This window comes from Monopterus albus, unplaced genomic scaffold, assembly GCF_001952655.1.
Source record: "Monopterus albus unplaced genomic scaffold, M_albus_1.0 scaffold64.1, whole genome shotgun sequence".
Lineage (NCBI taxonomy): Eukaryota > Metazoa > Chordata > Actinopteri > Synbranchiformes > Synbranchidae > Monopterus > Monopterus albus.
The window spans coordinates 1,251,368-1,275,791 of record NW_018127944.1 but is presented as its reverse complement, the minus strand read 5'-3'; the positions used below and the strand labels follow the sequence as shown (position 1 = coordinate 1,275,791).

At 41.4% G+C, this 24,424-nt stretch overlaps 2 protein-coding genes across 2 annotated transcripts in view; both read left to right on the top strand.

Moving 5' to 3' along the window:
* Positions 1 to 6,234: 6,234 nt before the first annotated feature.
* Positions 6,235 to 24,424, top strand: part of foxi2 (forkhead box I2) — a 35,739-nt gene continuing 17,549 nt past the window's right edge. The window contains exon 1 of the mRNA XM_020604180.1: positions 6,235 to 6,359. The gene's annotated coding sequence lies outside the window, so the exon portion shown is untranslated. The remainder of the gene's footprint in view (positions 6,360 to 24,424) is intronic.
* The window catches only part of LOC109962456 (retinoic acid receptor responder protein 3-like), a 4,938-nt gene continuing 2,832 nt past the window's right edge, over positions 22,319 to 24,424 (top strand). The window contains exons 1-3 of the mRNA XM_020604185.1: positions 22,319 to 22,589; positions 23,177 to 23,285; positions 23,506 to 23,759. Of these exons, the coding sequence (XP_020459841.1) occupies positions 22,575 to 22,589; positions 23,177 to 23,285; positions 23,506 to 23,759 (378 nt within the window). The 5' untranslated portion in view covers positions 22,319 to 22,574. The remainder of the gene's footprint in view (positions 22,590 to 23,176; positions 23,286 to 23,505; positions 23,760 to 24,424) is intronic.

Below are 24,424 nucleotides of genomic sequence, written 5' to 3'. Positions count from 1 at the left end.
TTTCATTTTCTACCGCTTAATCCCTGAACGGGGTCACGGGGGGCCAGAGCCAATCCCGGCCGGCAATCGGGTGAAGGCGGGGTACACCCTGGACAGGTCACCAATCCATCGCAGGGCTAAAATATAAAGTTACACTGTAAAAAAAATATGAAATGGTGAAAATGTGTTTAGCGGATGAATGAATGGCAAATCTGTTTAAATGGGACACGTGTCTGTTTGTCCCAAGGCCCCTTTTATTGTTAAGTCAGTTTTGCTGTGAGAATCAAACCGAAGAAGCTCAGATAAAATCCTGCTTGGTGTGACTAGATCCTACTCTAACTAAAATCAGTACATTTCTAATATATCTTCAAATTCAGGCACCGTGCAGCCACTGTACCCTGCTGCCAAGTGGGTGCTCTGTCTTTAAAAACATAATCACTGCAGCTTCTCTTCTCAGACAATCATGATGACAGATGGATTAAATTCTCTCATGTCTCTCTTAACAAAACAGGTTGGATGCTATAGTGCAGCTCTTATCTAGCCCTCGTCGATGAAGACGACAGGCCGTGTATTTCATTACAAGCAGCAGAAATGGCTCCAAGGTTACAAAGAAAACATTTGTGGAGCGTTGTGGAAGAGTTGGAAAGGAACTGCCCCTAATGGCCCACACACAAAGTTTGGCCTCATATCATCATAAAATGTACAGTATTTGTCTTTCATTGCCTTGTAAAAACACTTGGACTGTTTTGCTAAAAGTGCTTTCAAAATAAATTTGTCTTGACTGGAAGTGGGTCAGAAGCACTTTGTTCACCTTCACCCGCTTGTTGTCTGACATTCTTACTCACTATCACCACATGACAGCTTGACTGATGGAGCATGCTCTGCAGATTAGAGCCGAATTGTTTGGATACAGTTTGTCTGATAGAGCACTTATGCAAGGCTCCACTTGTTTTCCTACGTGTCTGCTGACAAGTCAGAGCGGTGAGGGACACTGTGTTGGGCAAGGCCAGTAGTTACGACAACACAGCACTGTAAACAACATTAAAAATGATTTTCTTAGGTACTTGATTTATTTGACTTAGTTAATATGGAGTATACTCTAGATGGACAGAATAGTGGTGTTTCTCTACTTCTACATTTGAAGTAGATATACTTTAAATGAAACTTTTTTGTTTATACATGAAGTTCTTAGTGATTTGTCACAAATGTTTAAATTACAGAATAAACTAAATGCATCTGATGATGGACAAGAGGACAGAGGCTTCAAAGTAATCTCATCAAAAATGTGAGGCCATTAATGTGGTTGTGTAAGAGCGGAGCCAAGACCTGACAGTGGGGAAAAGGCTAATGCCGTTAGCTGGGACAGAGTGACAGCGCTGGGCCAAATATTCTGGTGCCAAGAGCCATGTCTGCACCTTGTCAGAGTGCTGCTGTACGGTGCAAGATGTCGGTATGGCGCTGGTGTGATTTGATGTCATATTGTTATTTAAATAAACCTGGATGTGAAGTGTCACTGTGACCAAAGGTTTCACATCCATTTCTAGACTTGTTTCCTGTGAACATGTTTTAATTAAGATGCACTTTAGCATTTTGACTTAATTGAGGCATCTCCCTAGATGTCAGTCAAATCAGCTATTTGGCTTCTTTCCTGTGTTGTGCCTCATTTCCTCCATGCAGGATTTCACTCTGCCAAGCTGATGCTATGCCAGAATTATTAGTTATTGTCATGGAAGTGATTACATTTCAATACAGAATGCACATAATTTCCAGATCTTGGAATCTTGATTTTGGCTTCTATGTACAAATGTTAGCAGATGTGTTGATCCAGCAGACAACAGGACCCATTGTGTCCCTTTAAACATGTAATAAAATGGCTTCTCATTGGCTGAAGAGCCACAGTCTGGTGACTACTGAGACTTGAATAGCAGCAGACAGGGTTGGGTGAATGCTGATCTGATCTATCAAATTATTCAAGTAGTGTTTTCAAATGAGGATCCTCAGGGCGCTGTAGATGGTGAAGCAGGCTTGTTGATCCTTGAGAAACTCCTTATCTGTTCTCTGTCGGCCCTGCATACATTGATCACGCCCATTGTTGTGCTTGTCCCATTGAGGCCGGAGTGAATGAGCCTGCTGTGTAACAGCTTTCTGCTACCCTCGAAATGTAGACGCTCCCACCAAAAGAGGCTTGACACGTAGAGTGAGACGTCAGCCTGCCGCTAGACTTCACACAGCATTAAGCCTTATTGTTACAAACACTAGACATTATAGAGGAACTAAGACTGTAGAACCTTGACTTTGCATTTTAAGCATATCTTGAAAACCATGCACTTGAATTAACTTAAAACCTCCATCTTCTAAATGAAATATGTCACAGAGACATCATCACGCCTGCTCTGGCCCTGACCTTCTGTCTAAGCTGTATTTTATTCACATTTTTAAATCCTCATAATTTTAACCATGAATGGCTGTTTTAACAGTTAAGCTGTCTAGTTGTCTAATGTTGGATCTTCTTAATTAAGACGTTCATTCCAAAAAAAGGCCACCAAATGTGCCAGAAAGAAGCCGCCAACCATACAGCTCGTACTTCTTGGCTGCCTTCTACTTTGTGGTAACAGTTTATTTTACTGGCATTTGTTTTTAATGTCCATTTTTCCATCTCTTTTTCATCCTGCTGTAGAGTTATCTATTATTTTTGATGGCTAAGAAACATTGTTGTCAGAATCTCAGATGTATTTTTCATGAAATTCAGTGTGGGATTTGAGTGGACTATTTATAGAAAAGGCAAGAATCTGCCTTCCTTTAAATGATTAATTGAGCCACAGTTCATGTTATAGCTACACAGTGCATAGGTTTTGAGCTGTGACACAGGAGCAGAACTTAGCTGATTTTTTTTAATTGCAAAAAAGAGTAAGTATATTACTAAAAAGAGAAACCATATCCTTTACAGACAGGCATTTTGATCCATGAAGGCTCAGATCTGAATGACTTCTTGCAGCCCTTGTACTTCATGCACCAGTGGTTTGGGTGTGGTGTTTGTGGCAGTGTGCTGTTCTGTGCATATGTTAACCGGAGGAGGTGTTGCTCAAGTGCCCTCTACTGGTGGTGGAGGGGGTGCCCCTGTGTTGAAGCTGCATCCTGAGGTGTGGGCACTTGTGCAGAGGACAAAGATGATGTCAGATGATTTAGTGAAATCACTAAGCCATCACTTGCATCACGTAGATACACTCCAATTTGGCACAACCCTGATTTCCAACTGCATAATAACCCTATTTCCCAACATGGCAACACAAAGGAATCACTCACTTACACCACCTATTTGAAAATAACCGGTTCATATCATTTAATACACTGATCCAGAAGTACGGCGTTCAGAGAGAACAGTTCCTCCAGTACAATCAGCTAAAATCCATAATGAAGTCAAAGATTAGTGTAACCAATAACCCACTACAACCCATCAAATTAATTGAAGAGATTATGAAAATTACAGATTCCAAGAAAATAATATCCAAGCTATATAGCATAAGCAGTGACAGAGAAACTCTCCACCATCTTGGGCTGTAGAATCCCTCCTTGTCCATCAGTTTGCTTACTCGGTAGTATCCTAGAAATCGACCACCTACCAATTAAATATAAAAACCCACTCCTCATTTCTCTAGCTGTTGCCAAGAAAACAATCTTTCAAAACTGGAAATAAAAAAAAAATCACTACATGTGTCAGCTTTTTATGACACATGGAACCATTTTTAACACATTTCAACTTGAACCAAACACCTGGGACTGAGGCCACACACATTCCCACCAACCTCTAGAAATATAACACGCTGATTTTATTAGTAGTACTGTTATTGTTATTATTATTGTAAAGAAAATTCCCCTCCTTCCTTTCTTGCGTTTCATAGGCTGCATAAGTTGGAAATACACACACTTCACACCCTCACACACTCCAGTCTTGTTAAACACTCTATCTTTTTGCCACGTATCTGTTGCCTTGTCTCCCATGTTCGGTCCTGTTCGGTTAATGTGTTACTTTGTTTCAATTTAAAACAAAATGACGTCAGACAAAGCGTCTGTTATCGATTCCCAGCGCTGGTTCAGCATTGTCACTATCACTAATTTTCAACTTTGTAGTCTGTGTATGTGCAGTGTAACATGTTAATCAACCAGAGTTTAGTTAAGGAGTTCTATCAAGTTTGAGCTGCAAACATTTTGGTTTTGAATTACTAAATAGTCTGTAAAGGATACGCAAGTTTGCAAAAAAATTTGCAATAATAGGTTATTTTTTTTAAGATGGTTGTATTTCAGTGCTGGACAGATGTGTGGTGGAATCCCTTAAATATTAACATCAAAATATAATGTACTCATTATGCAGAATGGCACACTTGGCACTAATATATAGGCCCTAACTTATTATTGTGTACATAACGTTTAATGTTGCAGCTGGTAAAGGGGGAGCCAGTTTCATCGAGCTTATAATTTAAAGCACTGCTGAGTATCAAGTGTATTTTCCACCAGAAATGAATAGTCTTGTATTAATCTGGCTTTGTACAGTACGTTTATATAATGTAGTGAAGTAAAAAGTAAAATATTTGTGTCTAAAATGTAGTGAAGTAGTACAATAAAAATACTTGAGCACAAATATTGATAAATTGTACTTGAGTAAATGTACTTACTTACGTTCCACCACTGCAAACACACCTGCCACCTGCTCCCTTGTACAAAACCTTGACCACAGTTTTATTACATTATATTGTTAATATATGATATGGCGTTCCCAGCAGTACTGCTGAATGTTTGCAGGACACACAAGATGTAGAGAAGGCCCCTTTGAGAGTGCAGTGTGTACAACGCCCTTTGCTTATCTTTCCCATGATATGTGTCTCTCGCTGCATGAGCTGCACTCAGACCTCCTCCTGGCTCTGTTCGACTCCCACCACAGAGTTTTGAGTTGTCTGAGGGCCCACAGCGTTCCTCATCCCCCCACCACCATCAGGCCAGTGAAATACTCCACCACAGGCCGAGCAGCAGAGAGGATGGGCCACTCCATGCCCCTTGTTAAAGAACTCCAAGAGGGGCTGACAGCAGGAAAAAAGAGAACTACACTACTGTGTTGCCCCAGTGCTAGCCTGGTTGTATGATACTGCTGGATGCCAAGCTAACAGTTTAAACACACAGATTAGTTCCCAAGGACAGGGAGGCAGAGAAAGGGCTGGAAGGGAGGATGAAATGAAGCAACGGAGGTGGAAAGATACTGAGAAATCTGAGTTCAGATTGAGATACAGTAGTTAAAGACAGACAGGGAACAAAAGAGAAGTAAACAAATCCACTGAGCTGCAGGTAAAAAACAGTCTGATCTAATTTGTCTCTTAGTGAGCGCCATGTGTCTTAAACAATGAAACGAGGGCCCGGCCCAGTGTCTTTAACTTGCATCTAACTGTAGGCGGTAAACCACAAAGAAATGCCCTCCTGTATCCAAATTACAGGTGCACTCTTGAACATATATTTGTATAAAAGTAGGTGAAGGAAACATCAGTAAATAATATTTTATTCTGCTTGGATTTTTCTTATTATTGACATGAAAACATCAAAACCGGCTGTGTTAATCCACCTCCCTTAGCCGGTCTGTGGCTGTCGTCAAAGCCCCAGCATTCATTCCAACTGAAATAAAATGGAGCTCAAATGTTTTATTTTATTTCTAAAAAGATCACAAATGTCCTAAAACAACTGGGCACTGTGGTTTTTGCTTGTGTATTCAATGAAGAGAAAACACTGCATTTGTTGGGGACTTTTCAGAGTTGGTTTTGTTTGACTCTGCTACAGTGGCTACAACACTAAACCTTTAGTTTAACTACCTCAATAATAAACACATCATTTGACAATTTCACCAAAAACAAACTTTTTAAGCTCCATAAACACAGATGTTAAGGCAAAGTGTTGCAGTGAATTGCAAGCAGGTGTGCCTAATAAAGTGACTGGTGAGTGTATATCTTCATGAGATTTGTTGACAGAGTGAAATATTGTACAGTATATCTTGCAAAAACAATTTAACAGGGACAAAGCAGGCATTATGTAAGAGACAAAAGGAGATTTAATGAGAGGGAAAATGGAAGCATAATAAGTGACGGGTCTAATGAGACTGATTGAGAGAGGCAGACGCAGACCTGAGTCAGACTGGGCGCATGAGTGTGAAATTTCAATTGAATTACAGCACGCTCAGCTTGCTTGCAGTTGCCATGGACACCTCCCGGCAGAGACACAGGTATCCCAGGGAGTTTCTCGACATCTTCTGAGAAAATTGTCAAAAGACATCATTACCGGCTGTAACCGTGGTGACAGCTCTGACATCAGACACGTTTGACAAGTGGAGCTGTTGTTGTCTCCAGGTAGGCATGCGTTCCTTTCACTAACGTCTGTATGAGAAATTCTCCCCTACGCTGCCAGACACTCAGGAGCAGGAGGCTATGAATTTTCTGTGTGAAATATTTATGCCATGCTTTTGGTAATTTCCTGTCTCCTCACTGCAGGATTTTTCATATTTGACACTAGCCACAATGCAAACTAGACTTCACAGAGGAGAAACTATAATCTTAGAGCTAAAAAGACAATAAATGTGCAGAATTCTTTTGGGATTGTAAAGACTGGGAAACATCCCTCTCAGCGTGGATAAATATTTGGATTAATCCTGGTTTTCTCATGCAAAGTGGGGCCTTAGCGATACCTTCAGCAGAGCGCCGGCTCCAGGATGAGTTAAGTAAGCCCCTACGGCTTAAAGAGATCAATTGGAATCCTCCCCCCTCCATTTTCTCCCTCTGACCATTCAAAGAGTGGCCAACAGCATGAGATGGAGGCACACTCATGTGTGAAATAGACTCTTCATGAGGACACTGGTTTTTGGTCGTCTTGTTTTGGAACTTTCGTCTTAATCCTCCTCCGGATTCTCAGAGAAGGCCCTTTCTTTAGGAACAGAGGGAGAGGCTGAGTCTATTGAAAGCCATCGCCTATCTGTGGAGATTTAGGTGATGATTTCATAAGCAATGGTCGACCGAGCAGCAATGGTTACCCCAAGCTTAGAAAAAAACATCCTCGGCTCTGCAGTTTTTCCAGTTATGCCTTTAATGCAAACAAGAGTTTGGCCCCCAACTGACACACATGTACAGAAGAAGACAATCAGAAACACCCAGAACCTGTACGTAACCCATTTCACAAACTGATTGGAGTTGGCAGTAATTCTTTTATCTGATCATGAAACCAGAGTACTGATAAATGTGCGTAGTTGAAGTAACAGATGCCTCCACCGCCACTGTCCTCTTTAGCCTCCAGTATAATGAAGCTTTCTCTCTGACTGGCCCATAGATTCAGCTCCTACAAGTAATTATCCACGCTCTGCAATGTCCTGGAAGCTCAGTCCTGCTAATGGCTGAGGATTCATTATAGTGTAAAACAGATAAAAATTCAATTATTTTCTCCTGGGTACATGCATTAGTCCGTATTGTCCTTCTGTTGAGACTATTCTCATTGGCTTGTGGTATCAACACCACATCACAACCTGATGACTAATTCACTGTTTCTGGTTAAATAGAAATTAATTGAGAAGCAAAAAAAGAAAAACTGCAGTTCATTTCTGTTAAACATTTTCGAGAAGGCGGAGAAGCTCCACTGATCTGCTTAAATGTCTTTTACAGTCAGTCTGCATCTGGTGGAGGAGATAATAATTACAAAATGAGAAACTTTATTTACACTTGAGGTTCATGCCTGTCTCTTCTACATCAGGAGGTTCCACTGTAAAACTGGAGCTGCACCTAGTAGGTTATGACCTTTAGCATGTCAGTTTTGAGGCCGTTAAACTTTTCAGACCATTGATATGCAGTTTATGAGCCACCCTGTGTATGCTGTAATCTGAAAGATGATTCTAAAGTGCCTCTTGAAAGGTTTGACTTCCATCAACACTTAAAGACTGGTTCATTTAAATGGCAGAAGAAGCTGCTGACATGTTTCTCTCATTCTTGCTGGAGACCAGTCACTGTGTCCACAGCTGTTAACTACAGGATAAAGACAGTGAATTTTCCAGAAGTCACTGAGACCGATCATCACTAGGAAGAAAAATAAACACCTCCTAGTTTGTTACATTGTGTTTACTACTAGTTTTACTTTAGTGATTTGTCATTTACACAGCAACAAGCTGTCTCTGTAAATCTCTGAGGTTCCTGAGATGCAGTAGAAGTTAAGACGGGGTATTTCTGAGGAGAGTATGAAAGGTAGCTTTTCCAGAGCAGCACAAACATCCAGTTACTTGTCTTCATTTCTCTTTTCCTCACTTTCTTCCTTCATCATTCGTATGCCCGTCTCCCACTAATGACATCATTTCCTTCCCATTTTCTCTTTCATGACATTTACTTGTGTTACAGAATGCCAGGTCCAAGGCGTATCTCATGACTCTACATCTACAGTGCATTAATATTCAATGTATTAATCAATATTGTATTATACTGGTCCCCCTTGAACTTGAAATATTAGAATTCCCAAGTTAAGTGGCTGAGCTGTTTCCCCACCAACATATTCTGCAATAACCCTGAGAGTCAAACCAGCAACCACCAAGCCACAAATCCCCATTAAAGACATAAAAACAATTAGGGCCATTGTGCAAAATATATCTGATTTGACTTATTTTTGCAAAATATTTGCACAGATTCTTCTGCAAATACTCAGCATTTGTGATTTAATAACAATCTCCCATTTCCACCCTTTTTGTGTTTAGCTGTTTCTGAGCTCCTGCATTTTTTATTTTAATTTTTTGGGCGTTTGTGATAAAGAGAGGGTATCAAGGGCTGAAAATATCAATGAAATTTCAGAGGGTCTCAAGAATGTGCAGCACAGTGTGGGTCTGACATTGTGTCCTCACGCCCCAGGAGGAGTTCCCTGTGCACAAACACCAACACTTCGAACTCACTAATCTGTTTTCTCGTTTATCACTTAATTAACTTCCAGCGTTTGAGCTGCGAGTCTTCATGATCAATATAAATCGCTGCTACAGACCAGGATCTGCTAATGAGATCAGACTAAGGAACGAAATTACACTCGCTGCTGCCACAAATAATTAGAAATCATTAAATGTCCCTCTGTACCATTAAAAGGCCATTTAGTATCCATAGAGCCTATTTCTGTCTGTGACTGTGCAGCAGTCTGTAGGACACTGATGAATAGCTGCCTCCGACTCTCTTCTCTTACCCTGCTCATGTTCTGTCCCCACATTCATTCACTGTGTGATGTGTGAGGACAAACCGATGTTTTTACAAGCTGTACATACTGTATACAGCTGGCGCTCATAAGCTGCACAGTGTTGATTATGTCTTTGTTAAGCCCCCTGAAACCTTCAGTGTGCAGGTACAGATGGCTTTGAGCTTGTCAGCAGCACAATTACACTTAACTCGATAGAAGGCAGATAGACCTTTGATTCTGGGAGGAAAAGTGAAAGCCACTGTCTGTGGCTGTTACAGTGATACGCATTTCATGTGACTCTTCTTTTGACGTTTAAACCAGTTCAAGAAAAAACTGCTGAAAAAGCAGTAAAGATTGAATAATCTAAGGAACTGTTTTGCTTGAAAATAAAACTTGTTTCTGCACAGGGGTCTTAAATATCAGTGATCCATTTGCTTCCCTCTATGTCCTGAATGCTATTCATGCATGAATCCGGACGGCACTGCAGCTTTTTACCTTGTATTGAAATTGTCCAAACTCTTAATCATCACTGAAAAATAAAATGGGTTTTCAGGTCTGACACCACTATAGTTATGAATTGGTTAAGTTCTGGCACAGATGTGACTCATCTATGAGTAGGAAAAAGCCATTGGGTGAAAATAATTGCTTAGTTAAGGGGTAGGGAAACACTGTGGTCATGGTTAAAGAAGCCAGTGTTGGCTGTGGAGACAAAAGTGGCAGAGAAAAGCTGACATCCAGTCACCATCCTCCTCCCTCTGTGGGTCTGTGACAGTGTCGCACTGTTTCTTCCTTTAGTCCCGAGGGCTTTGACACTTGGATGTAAACATATGTTTCATTTGGACATTTGCTTAAATGACTGATGATCTGTTTCCTTGGGTGCACGGTTTCGTAGCAGGATGTGTGGCAGCAGATTAGGAATCTACAGTTTAATGAAAGCTCTGGCATCCTCATCCTCCTGCTCAGCAGTAAATTCAAAATGAAATTGAATCCGCAAATCTACATGAGCTCGTAAAGTTTTACTTAAATCCAAATGGAGTCCTGCCAACCTGCTGTTTATCTGTGGTGATGCAAACTTGATGGTATCACTAGACTAATGTGCGAAGGAAGTGTGATACTACTGTGTGGTGTTAATGTGTGAAAGTGTTAACATGGGGTGAAATGAGTTGTTGCTATTCTGATCCAGGACAAAACATCATCATTTAGGAGAAAATGTTCCAGTTTAAGTGTTTACAAAGTGCATATGTTGTGTTTTATGTTGCATTATACTGTGTCAAGTTGTTATTCTCTGACTTTGTTCTAGCTACTCACGGTAAGACTTTAGTAGAGGACCTTCAGGAGATGATTTACACTTAACAAATGAGTGGGAGAAATGAGAGACAGATAATTTGTTGAGCAGGAAGCCCAGCCGTGGTGCACATCCTATTTCCCTCAGTAGTCGAAGATCTTCAAACAAATTGTCGAGCTGTTTTTCTCACCATCATGACTGAAGTCTGACCTTGTGTCTAAGTCGTCCTCCTGGTCCTGGTCCTGCTAAGGAGGGCTGTTGTGGTCTGAAATCAGGATATGAGCAAGCACATTTTCACAAAGATAAAGTGTAAACTGGGAGGAAAGGAAATGTTTCATTCATCAGTTCTGGTAGTGATTAAAGAGGTTTTTTTGGGTCGGTCTGCACTCAAAGCAATACAGCAGATATGGAAGGCAACCACGTCATTTGCTTTTCCACAAAAACCCTTTTGTCTTTGCAGAGATTGTGGGATTGTGGCACACTGCAGCCACCTGCACAGTGGTGCCAGGGTATACTCAAGTTATGGGTTGTTGCCTTTTGTAGAATTAAAGGTATAGGGGGTATGGGGGTATGGGGGCCCTGCGCCTTCTGGTCCTTATGTAACCGAAGTGAGAGTTGTGTTCATATCTTCATAAGAAAGTTGAACACATTTCCAATTTGTGCTGACCTCAGTCAGGATCACACCTTGTTATGATCCTGTTTGCAGTTCAGGCATCGGATTAGGAGGCAGAAATACATATCTGTCCTCGAGACAGCAACCAGAAACAGCTGGCCACTAGTTTACCACCACACCTGACAAGCAGCAACAACGTGATATTTAGGGTCAAAGGTATTGCAGAAATAACTCAAGTTATGCTGGATTTACTTCTAAGTTTCACATTGACGGCCAGGCTCAGCACTGAGTTCAACAATAGACAGCCAGCTCACTGTGTAAAAAGTCTTGGATGAGTTCTGATCTATCACAGAGCTTCCTGTCAGTGTTGGCGGGTATCGGCAGAGGAACATGACTTGGCTGTGAAAACTAAAGAGACCCTGCAGTATTTCAGCTCCTCTCTGGCGCCTGAGCGCAGAGACAGCTCCATCCCTGGCATCCGGACTCTGTACCTGGCTTTATAAGGCTTTGAGCAATGCCAGAATGAGGCTATTGCTGGAGACGTTGCTCTTCACTCAGTTCCCAGAGAGCTTTGTTTGGACTGAGGTAGAGAAGGAGATGTATGGCAGCCCATGCCACACAGGAACCCCTCCCCCACTTCATCTATTAAATCTTTATTATCTACCCAGAACATTTCAGGGGCTGGGAAGTGGACGCACTCCTAATTTTTAATCTCTTTTTTTTTCCTGTGTGATGGAGACAGAGAGGGTGTAGGAGATGAACAGTACAGTGTGTACTCCTGCTGATGAGAGAGCAGCAGTAAATCACTGAGATGGCTTAAAGTCTAGATGTATAACAACTACCAATGCTCACTCATTTCAGTTTAACTTTTTTTTTATTATTATGATTATTTTTAACCATGATTTTCTAAAGCGTAGGTCAGTTTTAACCAGTCTTCACCCAGAATGTCCACATAGTTTCCTGCTGCGAGAAGACAGAGGTCACTGCAGGTCATTGTAAATCAATTCTTCTTACAATAAGCACAAATGAGCTGCTGATTGTCTGTCAGTTGTATGTAAATGCCAAATTATTAAGGTTTGCAACTTGAGTGCCATTTTTTAAATACAAAGTAAAGACATTTAAATTTCAGTTTTTCTTTTCAAAACAATAAGCCCGTTGTTTCGTGTAAGCACGATACAGTTATACCTGTTGTATTTGGTGTGTGGCTGTGTCACTTATGTAAATTCCAGTTTATTTCTAGATCTTTTCCTGGAAGGAACCATAGAAGTTGGTACTAATTACAGATGCAGTAAAAGTGATGAGGTGGTACACTTCTGTTGGTACACACCATCTAAAGGAGGGGTGAGCATGTGACTTCCCAGTGAAGGAGAAGCTGTGATTTACAAACACATCTCTGTGAAACAGGAGGTGAACTGTAATTGTCCATCGGGCTCAGACTGAAGGCTTCTTTCTGAAGAGATCTGCCTCTGTTCAGTCTCAGCTGCTGGATGGTATTGGTGGCTGTTGGCCAAATGTAAAGTTTACACTAACATGCACAACTGTTCTGTGCATAGTCACGGTGAATTAATGATCCTGAGATGAGGGGCTCTTATGAGCTGTTGGGAATTTAGCGAGACAGGTGCTCAGTGCGGCAACGGGGAGCAGGACGAGACCTACGCTGGCCCTCAGGAGCTGTTCTGCTGCCATGTCTGAAATTACAACGCGCCTCGTTTGTTATCAGGCCCTGGTGAATATCATTTGGAGCAGTCTGGCTGTTCTGTCAGCCACAATAAAGGTTCTCTCACTGTGGCTCTTCATTCAGTTTAAACTGAAAATTGTCTCTTGGCTGCACGAGTTTCTGCAGTACAGTGAGAAGTTTTCATCAAGCCATGCGCTGCAGGATATCTTGTCATTCTAATCTTATTTTCATGGAACAAATGAAACCACCAACAAAAAGAAACAGTCATGTCATTGTTGCTAGTGTGGCTGGTGCAGATGCATCAGAAGGTTTTGTTTGTCCGGTGCTGGAGCAGGGATCCTGGCTCTCTGTGACATGTCTGCCTCCTGTCACAGCCACCTAAAAGCTTATGAAGAGCTCTGACGTCTCTTCTGCTTTGAGCTAGTTTTTTTTTCCTGCTGTTCTAGCAACAGGTGTTTGGTTAAAAAGGCCAACTTACTTAACTAACTTAACATCTACAAAGTATGCTGCTGAAAGAAAAGAAAGACCAATCACAATCTCTGAGACATGAGGCTGAGGTGGTGTCTCATGTCTGTCTATACTGTATCCATCAGCATGAGGAGAAAGGAGCTAATGAACACAAGGTTGGTGGTTCAAGTCTCCAGAGAGCCCCCACTCCTGTAATACATTCAGCACTTAACCCAAATCTTAACCTGAATTGCCTTGTTAAACATCCAGCTGTACAAATGGAACAATGGGTTGAAAATGTTTGCCATTCAGGGGTTTTCTTTCAGGAAGGCTCCTGCTCAGCAAAGAGGCATTAAAAGGAATTTGCTCCTGTGATGTGGGGAGTTCAGGTGAGGTCGGTGCTGCACGACCAGTCTGGCTTTCATCTCTCCTCACTTCCAGAGGCAAATGTAAGAGAGGTTTCACTACGGAGATCCTCAGCCAGTCTCCTGCTTCCAGAACCATCTCTGACATTTGAATGATTCTGTCACCGTGCAGCAGTGTCGTTGGCTGTCCCTACATGTTTGACAGCAGCCACAGGAAAAACAGCACTTCATTAAGTAGGAAATATTTAACTTAAACTTGCTGTTTCTTTTACTGCTGCCATATTTAGATTTTTTTTTTCCAAATGAGACAAGTGAACCATTCACAGCGTTCAGAAGTGAAACAGACTCCCACAGCTCTGATTTAGAGGAAACACTTATCCTGGTTGGAGGCCAACTAGATAAATGAACGGATGTGTTCATGTGTATGAACTCAGTCAGTGACCTTCAGCATAAAGTTATGAGGAAAGCTCTTAGGTAAACTTTGGAAAAAACTGAGGCTCAGCACATCATTTACATTTTGTCCTTATTTTGCTTTTCAGTTTCTGTTCTAAAAACCATTTTCTGGACTGTGCTCATTACAGAAGAGCCTTATTGTAAAACTACAGTGATGACTACTTCAGGGTGTGTGCTCAAATAAAATTATAGATTTTTAAAAATATTTCATCTGCTATCTCGGTGTGGCGGGGGGATTAGATTTTTATTTATAAATTGAGTGACTTACACTTGTGCCCAGTTCACTGAACAACTATTTAAATGATAATTGATTGTTGTTAAGATAATCATCTGCAACAGCAAAAGCACCATATTTAGAATGTGTGTTCTGATTAGTCTGGCAATACATCATCCACTGATAAGAAGTAAAGCATCATTAGCATTGTTATGGTGACATTTAGATATCCTCTGCACTCGGTTAGGATTTGGGGAAGCTTGTGGTAAAATACTGAAAGTCAGCAGTGACTGGACGTGTAACACTGGATCTTAGTGACCTTCTTCTGAGAAGCTGTTGTAAACCTACGGTACACTTGAGCACATTTCAACTCCTTGGCCTGTTTCTTGGCACAGATGAGTTCAGTTTTGACATTTTCTAAACAGCCACCTTTTTCATGATTTAAAACATTGAAGCTGAATTGTGTGAAGGATGAGTGTTCCAATCAGCTGCAGAAATTCTATATTGTTGTGTAAAAGGTGTATCTAATAGGCTGCATTTTGGCTGTTTGCCCACTGCAGACCTCCTTATCCCACCTGATGCCTATTGGACACTGCCAAACCAAAGTTTCACGTGCTTTTGGGAGTTAATTTGACCACATCCTTCTGGGCAAGGAAGGTTAAAATGCTTTGCTCAAGGACACATCTGCAGCAGGTAACAATCTGGAGCTGTGAAATTGAAGTTGCTGCACAGGATGATCTGAGTTAGAAGGGTCAGTGAGCTTGGATGATGCTCTCTGCAGCTGTCTGTGCTGGCAGCAGAAGCCACTGGTCCCTGGCAGTCCCGACCCTGTCAGATAGAGTCGGTAACGATCTCCTGGAAGCTGTTCAACAACCCAACGCCATCAGTCAGGGAAACAAAGGCCTGCCCACAGCATGGTCTGCTTAGAATGCAGCCATTCATTGCGAGGGAGAAGCCAGAGTGTTGGCCAAGCCTTTCATGGACAGAGAAAGGGCTCTGTAACTAAACCATGCTCAGTTAAGCCTCTGATTCTCCAGGGCAGATAAGGGGTAATCAATCATCTGTGGCTGGGCCTTATGCAAACAGCATCGGGATGTGTCACTCCGGCAGTGCTCGGCCAAAGTCAGCTGACGACTCACAGACAAAGGTGCGAGGGCTTGTCCTGAAAAACACTTTCATGCAGAAAACAGGTCTGCTGAACAAGAGCGCTCTGTGTCATCCCCTGGGAGTGAACACTGACTTACCATCAAGTCATTTGCACCAGTGCTAGTGAGCTGGTGCAAATGACTGCTTGTGACTGACTCACGGCCACATATGAAGTGTTATCCAGATAAAACTCATCTGTGCTGATGTCTGTGCAAACGTGGGAGTAGTGTACATCAGTGGCTGTGCAGAAGCAGCCAGTGATGTATTATAGAATCACTCACTGGCAACTTCAAACTGTAATTCAACAGTTCCACCTCTGGATAGTTTTATTATGAAGCACTGATGGTACAAGTCTGTTTCAACAGAAACGTGCTTGTCAGAACTTAACATGTTTGGAAAATGTCAGAATAAATTAACACGTCACAATCATGTTCTTTCTATTGCACCTTTTAACTGAGCTGAGATCAAGTAGTCTGAGAAAACAGATGGTCAACTCTGATTTATAAGGTAAACAAATGTGTGAATATTTCTGACTTCTGGTCTCATTTGGCTCAGTTTGAAGGCAATGTTTAATGTAAAGCAGGTGCATCTCAACTGTAAAACATGGTTAAATACAAGGCACGTTCATCTGCTCTGTACCTGTGATCGGCGCTGACGGTAAAGTTTGCTTAGCGTATACTTCGTTCCCCAAAACCTGAGAGTGAAAGCATGAAGACGTATTTTTGATCTAGGATATGTGGTGGATGGAAAAAGGGGACAGAACAATGGGCAGGGTTTCTTTTAACAAGTTACTTTTCATGTGTCTACAGTTTTTTCTTACTTTCTAAGTTGTGATTTTGATTCCCTTGATATGTTAAACCACCTTCATTGGGCCAGTGGAGAAAGTCTTGATTTAGTCACAGTTGTGCAGAAAATAACTCTACCCACTGTGACTGTTTTAATTTCCCAACTTTAAATGGATGGAACATTCTGCTTGTTGTTCAGCTCTGCTGTGTGACTTTCTATGGTCAATTCTCTTGTCTTGTTATTCTCAATTGCCATCACTTCTCACGCTAAGTTGTTCTTCTCTTTAGTCCAAGCAAACCAGAGACATTTAGTGCCCCTTTTGTGCACAGCAGAACAGATTTCCTGGGAAAAAGCTCTCAGACGCTGCATGGTGAGACCACAAATGTAGAAGCTTTCATGAACTGGCTGCAGGTTGAATCACTAGTAGCAAAAGGAATTGTATTTATAGAAAACTGTTGTGAGTTATTACTTTTATTGTTCTAAAGTTGAAAAACTACAACTTTTTTTTTTAAATTTACTGCTTCTGCTGTTGACATAGGCAGAATTTCCATCCCAAGAAATGTGTAAAAGCAGAGTGTTTAGAATGAGTCAGCGACAGTTGGGCAGCTTTCAACTATTGCCTGCTGGTTAAAATATCCACAGTTTCTTTCTGTCACATGGATGAGATCTCAGCAGAGATCACAGAGGGCAAGCAGAAGGCGGCTGTTTCTGTCTATGAATCATCATCCACCTCCTGCCTGCTGATTCTGACACTTTACAGAAGTCTGACGAGAGTGTTTCCTCCACTTCTCTTTTCCAGCACAGATACACTCAAACAGTAGTCAATGTGGATAAAGACATAAAATGGAAAAGAAGAGCACACGGAGGACAGAAACTGGCACGTCAACAGGAAGTGGATTTACTGCTTCAAATATTTAAGATGCGACTGTGTTGTGAGGCGACTGTGGTTCAGTGGGTAGAGCGGTTGTCTCCCAACCGGAGGTTCGAATCACGGTGCCTGCAGTCCACATGCCGAAGTGTCTTTGGGCAAGATACTGAAACCCCCACCCCCCGATGGTTAGAGCCATTGGTTGAGTTGGTGCTGCAGATGGCTGCTTTGGTTCTGTACACAGACCACTTCATTTAAAAGATGTAGGTTGCACAGGAGGTCAGAGGTGCATTCAGGGTCAGATTGGTTCCTGGGGTTGTTCGGAACTATGTGTTATGAGTCGTCTTGGTTGGTTGGCCCAGAGCAAGAAGTCTGTACAAGGGACCCAGAACCCTTTTCACATCAACCATCATCCCACGCTGCTAACCGCTCCGAGTTTTAGTAGCCAGAATTGCAGAGAACTTATTGGCATGTCATCTGATTTTCCAAGATGACAGGTCTACAGTAGCTGGTGTCTTTTCTCTCCATGTCTCTTCTCAGACAAATTCTTGGCAGGGGAAAGATCCAGATGAATGGAAGACATGCTGTTGTCCCGCCCTGCACCATGTGTGGTCACCACAGCCACTGTTGCGTTTGTCCTATGTGTAACATGAAGCATTTGGGAAATGTAAACATGCTCTCTCTTTAGTCATTAGTTATAAGTTACAAAGACATGGGTTGTCAAAGCTTTTTATGATCCTATATACCACAGAAATATAGGCGTATACTCTCATAGGTGGGTTGTATATGTCGTCACATCACTGTGCTTCTCTAGCACAAACTGCAGATGGAGGGCAGGAAGCGATTTTCTACATAGGCGGTACTATCACACGTTGTCCAAATACCTACAGTTTCTCATTTACAGTTGATCAAATCAACAACACCGACAAAGCAGACAAAGCTTTTATCGAGCAATGAGAATAGTTGTTCATAAGGGGTGAAATGCAAGAAATTGAAAAACACTGTGTCAACGTGTTTTTACCCGACAAGATGTTTCTCCCATGTTAAACATTGTTTCCCTTAGCGACCCCATCAGTGGTCAGGGCTAGGATAAGGTTAGGGGGTTAAGGGGAAACAATTTGGCAAGGGAACACACTTCAACACCACTGACAACAATGGCTTGCAAAGCCTTTGACTGTGGCCAGGAGGAGCGGAGTGGGCTCCCTTGTATTGTGACCACTTATGGAGCTAGCTAACTGCTACCCTGCTGCTAAAGATGTGGGATGATTTCTCCATCCTGTTTCGCAATGATCATCCCACATCTTTAATGATGTGTCACTGGACCTTTGAGAGTGGTTAATCTACATTAATCTACCATTTCTCCTAATATCGTTTGAAAACTAGCATGATACGGATTTTACTTCATGTCTTTGTTCTCTTTTCTACTTCCTGCCTTCCATCTGAGTTTTGTGTGTCATAATAGCTACGTTTGCAAACCACTATTGAAAACATTATGAAAATATTTACTCATTCTGATTGCATAGTTCAGATTTTATTATACCCTGCAGTGTTTTATAGCCATTCAGCCATGTTTTCTGTACTTTACATCTTTGTGAAGATGCCGTGTTTGCTTGTATTTTGTCTATTTGCATGTTTTCCCAAGTTATAATGTGTTGAACTAATTGCTCTGAAGAGGAAAATGCCTGCTGCTTGTTTATTCTCACCATTTTAAAAAACCTGTTAGCCTTTTCTCATCCACTTGTCATTTTTCTCCTCTAACTGCCTTTCAGTACAGTTATGCACAGTGTGTGACTGTTACAGTAATGAGGAACTCGCATGTGAACTTTGCCCCCCATCCATCCCCAAATATCTTCTGACTAGTTACCATGGCAACTGGCACAAAACCCATTTTCCTGAAATTTGGCCATGGCTTTTAAAAAAGGAGAAAAAAAAGTGAACAGTTGTATTTGTTGTATGCAGTGTAAAAACACACCTTTCATATGGTGCCAAAGAGCCTGGGAGGCTTTGTTCTCTGTGCAAATATGAGTGGCAGCCTCTTTTCTGGCCGTGAGCAAACATTGCATTCCTCGTCATCCTCCTCATGCCGCTGAAGGTGAAGAAAAGAACCACTGGCGATGAGATTGATTTGCCTTTAATTAACCATTGTACGATGATTCACAACTTCTGCCAAACAGCTGGCATGATTTATGGCCCGTGCAGAGTTAGCACTGCAGAGTATAATCTGATGTCTAAGATGCCAAAATATACACATGCTGAAAATGTTATGGCCTCATTTAATTTCCCCAAAGTCTGAAGGCCACTAGCTCCAAAATTATGTAATATTTTTTTTATTATTATTATCAAACAAGGAAATAAGGATGGGGCAGCACGGTGGCGCGGTGGTTAGCGTCATTGCCTCACAGCGAGAAGGTTCCGGGTTCAGGCCCCACTTGGGACCCCTCTGTGTGGAGTCCAGCTTCCTCCCACAGTCCAAAGACATGCAGTTTAGGTTGATTGGTGTCTCTAAATTGCCCATGTGCGGTTGTTTGTCTATGTGTTAGCCCTGCGATGGATTGGCACCCTGTCAAGGGTGTACCCCGCCATTGCCCGTGCCCCCGCTCAGGGACTAAGCGGTAGAAAATGAATGAAATAAGGATTGTTTTGTACCTCTGAAAATGTTTTAGGGCATACAAACATAACTGACTTTAGTTAAAGTTAATTGTATCCATATAAAATGCACATACAGCAGAATGAGATACCAGTCCTCACGGAACCAAGTAATAAAAGTGCACAAAAACATAACATGCAAAATAATAAAACATTATATATGCAAGTAGTTATGACAATCTGGGTCATGTCCAAGTCTAAAAATGTGTTTTTAAACTTCAACATTGTACCATCATTCTTTTTAAATTTTTGAGTAGTTATTTTCAGAAAAAAACTTTTTTTTAAATATAACATTTATTACTTCCAAACAAGATCAACAAGCAAAATAATGAGGTATATTATTCCTGTGACACAGTTACAGTCATCTGCCATCCTGAGCCAGATGTCATGTTGCTCTCTGTTAAAGCACCATGTTAACTGTTTGTTGTTCTGCACTGCAGACTGTTCTTGCAACAGCACCGGCTGCTTTTTCTGGCTGCTTTTGGGCTTTTAACACAAATCAAAGGAAACTTTAACTTTACAGCCTATATGCTGTTCAGTTAGAGAAACCACACTCTCACTTTTCTGTGGACTTTTGTTGCTTTGAGTTTGAGCCTTTACAAAAGGAAGCAAGTCTGTCCTGAACACACCGCAAGTGCCCATCTGTCAGCCGCTACAAATTCCTGACAATGCATTGTTCTCAGCTGATTGAAGTGTTTTTCCTTTTAAGACCCAATGAGGGCAAAGAGTGCAAATCACTGACTAAGCAGGGTGCTCTAGCAAATACTATATGTCCTCCTTCTTTCACTGTAACAGACTGAGGATTGTGCTGCACCCACATGGCTGCAGTACCAGTCAATACTTTAAAACAGACATGGAAAAGAAGAAGGTATTAGCATATCAAAGAGCAGCATCTGACACAGCCCTGTCTGCCAGCCTGAACCTGAACTAAGTGGGATGGGAAGAAGAGCAGGGGGTGGAAAAAGTAAAAGTCCACCAGTTGAAGCTCGTGGAGGATTTTATCACTGCTCATCAGACACAGGAGGAGAGATAGTCTAGACCTGCAGGAAGGAGATTAGGGGGGATACAAGGGGGCAGATGAGATGTGTGCTCTCTGCCTCAGGCTCCGATTAAACCCAGCATGCTCACACACATGCTTCAGTTTTCAGTGTGAAAGGTCAGAGTTCAAACGGTGAAAGAGTGGTCATGAAAGGGCAAGAAGCATAAATGGATTCGAAGTAACTGAGAGAGGAAAAGAAATGCACACATCAAAATCATCACTTTTTGCATCATGTGAGTCCCTCTGCTTCCCTTTCCATGAGTGCAGTTCACTGTGGGTTTATGGGAAGCAAACAGTCACAAGTGCAATATTTTTACTTAGAAGGGATATTCTAGTGCTATTTACAGTAAGAAAGTGAATGAGGAAGAAAGACAAAGCAAGAGAAAGCACAGAGTATATGGTGTTGGGAGGTGGGTGATGCAGCAGTTCAACAGGTGCTACGGCAAAAAGCAGCACTGGTAGATAGAAAGGGAGACGAATGTTTGGTGTCAGATCTCTCCTCTGGCTTTTGTCTGCTGTCAGTGAGGTGAAGACAACCAGAAGAGAGTAGGGAAAAAATACAAAGAAGAAATTACTTTTGGTTTTTCTTTTTGTTTTGTTTTGTTTTGTTTTTTGGCTGGGATGCAAGACTCACTGTATTACAGCTGTATTTAATAAAAAGCACAGCAGTGTTGATACGAGTTGGGGAATTTCTCCAAACATCCTGCACAGCTAAAAGGGCTGGTCCTAGTGAGGCTTCCTGTTTTAAGCCCTTGATGAGGAGGTGAGGAGACAGATTGGACACTTTCTAGAACTTTGTGCTGTTGTGAGTTTGTCCACCAGGAGGTAGAAGAGCTCCAAAACAAGCAGACAGACACGCAGACGCTGGCGTATTTAGCACCTCATAAGGATATGACTGATATGTTAACAAGAGATTGCCTGAAGGATTCAAAGTATCTCAGCCATAATGCATATTCATTTGGTAGTTGGGCTGTCAAGTTCAATTCAGATAAAGACATTCTGCTCCCTGTTAATATTGTAATACTCTCCGTTCCTACACAAGCAGCCAGATGTTCTTGTGGTATCAATGCCCTTTTATTTGTAATCACTTAACAGACTTTGATGCTGTTGTTTTAGCCACAGCACATACTAACAAGCTCTCTTTGAAAAACTCCCAACATTCAACACTCCACAACAACATCAACAACTGCCTGCTCTTCCTCGCTCTCTCCTCCCACACCCCTCACAGCGCCCCCTCTCACATTCTTTCAGGCAATAACATGTAGAACCATATAACAGGATGCAAAATATTAGAACCATATAACTAGAGGCTAGACATCAGAACCATTACAATATTTACATTGATTTCATTGAGGCATCCAACTGTAAATAGCCCAGAAGGTTTTTGTACCAGCAGGTACAGGTACAGGCACAATAAGGCAGTCAATTACCTTTAAAAAAAACTTTATCTCTGCACTGAAAACCTTAAAATAACACAGGAATTAGTTCTCTGCTCTAAACCTAAAGGTGAGATGCTTCACCCCATCGCTGCCAGTCATGCACAGGTGTTCACACTGCATTACAGTGCACTTTGCCAGCAGTAGCTTTTGCACTCGGCACTGCTTGGCAGGTCTCCAAGTCTAACATTTCCACTGAGTCATCTAGTTAATGATTTGCGTGTTACAGCCATGCAGGCTGGTTATTCAGTCTTCTCCACTGTGCCTACTTGATCTTTTTTTATTTGCACATTTGTGTTTATCACTGGTCTGAAAACTAAGCACACTTTCAGTTTCAACAGTGATAAAGCAGCTGCAGTCCAACTGTTCTTACATAATACAAGAACAGTGGTGAAGAAGGGAGGACATGGCACCTACGCTGGTGAGTCTCTTGCTACGCAGCTATTATAGATTTTGAGTTTATGTCAGTTTAGGCTCATAGACTGTGTTCTTTCTATGCTGACAACATTTAACATGTTTGTCGCGTTCGCGTTAAGCGTTCCTGGATTACAGTGCATAGAAAAGTGGGTGGAGCAATGTGTTACGTCTTAGCCAAAGGGAAAAAAATAAACACCAACACTACTAACACCAAAATAAGAACGACGAAAGATATTTTAACGTGAAGCTGCCGACGCAATGCTGTTACGCAACGGTTCCTGCCTTAATCGTACTGACTTCCTGTTTCTGTCCCATGTTATGCTAGCTACCAGGTTGTTTACAATTAAGCTCACTATTTTCTAAGTTTATATGAATTTTTTGCGTGTCGACATACGCCTGCACTACTTAAGCATGTGTGTTACAGAAGTTCTTGCTAAAACCACCATCAAACAACAGAATAAGTTCTTTTTAATTACTAAATTTAACTTGTTACTTTAGGTCAAGCTAGCTTAGAAGCTAGCTAAGCTAGTAGCTTAGTTAAGAGCAACGGCTTCCCCTTCTTCCTTTCCTTCTCTCTCTTGCTCCTTTTAGTTTGATGTCGTGGCAAAGCCAGGAGACCTGATTGAGATCCTCCGTGGGAGATTTAAGCACTGGGCTGTTTACATTGGTGGAAATGAAGTTGTTCATTTGATTCCTCCCAGTGAGTGACATGTTGTATTTACTACATTCATGTTAGAAGATCATCTATAGCCTTTGCCCCCCATATAAAATCTAATTTTGTTGGTTAATTGCTAAAATACATAGGATTTGCCTTCATGTGGATATTAGCAACTGATTATTTATTGAATAACTTATTAGCAACTTATCCTAAGCTTCCTAATTCTAACTTCTTTCCTGTTTGTCTCTTCTGTAAAACTCAGAAAATCGTGTGGGAGCTTGGGACCTGGACAGCAGCACAGCACAGGTGAAGCGTCAGATGCTCTGTGATGTGGTGGATTTCTACCATTTCAGCATCAACAACCTGCTGGATGATGAGTACACGCCTCGCGATGGTGACAGCATCGTGAGGGATGCCTGTAGCATGGTGGGGATGGATCTGCCCTACAACGTGGAGACTTGCAATTGCCAGCACTTTGCTTTGGAGCTACGATATGGCAGGCCAGAGTGCAGGCAGGTGGGTGTCCTGTTGCTTTTAATGCTATTGTTTGGTTGGCTACCCTAATGTGAGCAATGCACTCTGTAAAAAAGGTTAAAAACAGTAAAGTTCTGGCAGCTGGGGCACCAGAAAATTACCATAACATTACAAATAATAACCATCTTATAAAATACAGACATTTCTTGTCATTTTAAATATTTTTTCTTTAAAATTTAAATAAAATCTTTTGTATTTAAAAGGTTTTTTATGTTAAAGATATTAACCTTTAAACCAAATTTTTTTTTTTTTTTAAAGGTCATTTTAAGTAAATTGACAACAATATACTGCTATTTTTGCTATTATGAGTCAGTATTCATTGTAGTTTCACAAAAGTTAATTCTTCAATTTAAATATGTATTGCAGACCATTTCCACCATGGGTTTGTCATAATGGGGAAAAAAAGAGTAGAGTTGCAACTCTCACGCAATGCATGCTGGGAAGTTTGCTAGTTTAAATTGTGAAATGGTAAACTGTAAATATTAGTAGAATTATTAAGAAATAACTTATTATGAAGTCTTTTTATTTGGAGGGGGGACTTTATGGTAATACATAGCTATAGGATTTTCCTGTTGACAGAACAGCCAAACAAAACAGGGTGACTGTGATCTGCTCTAATGCAACAATAGAAGTAATACTCTCGAGTC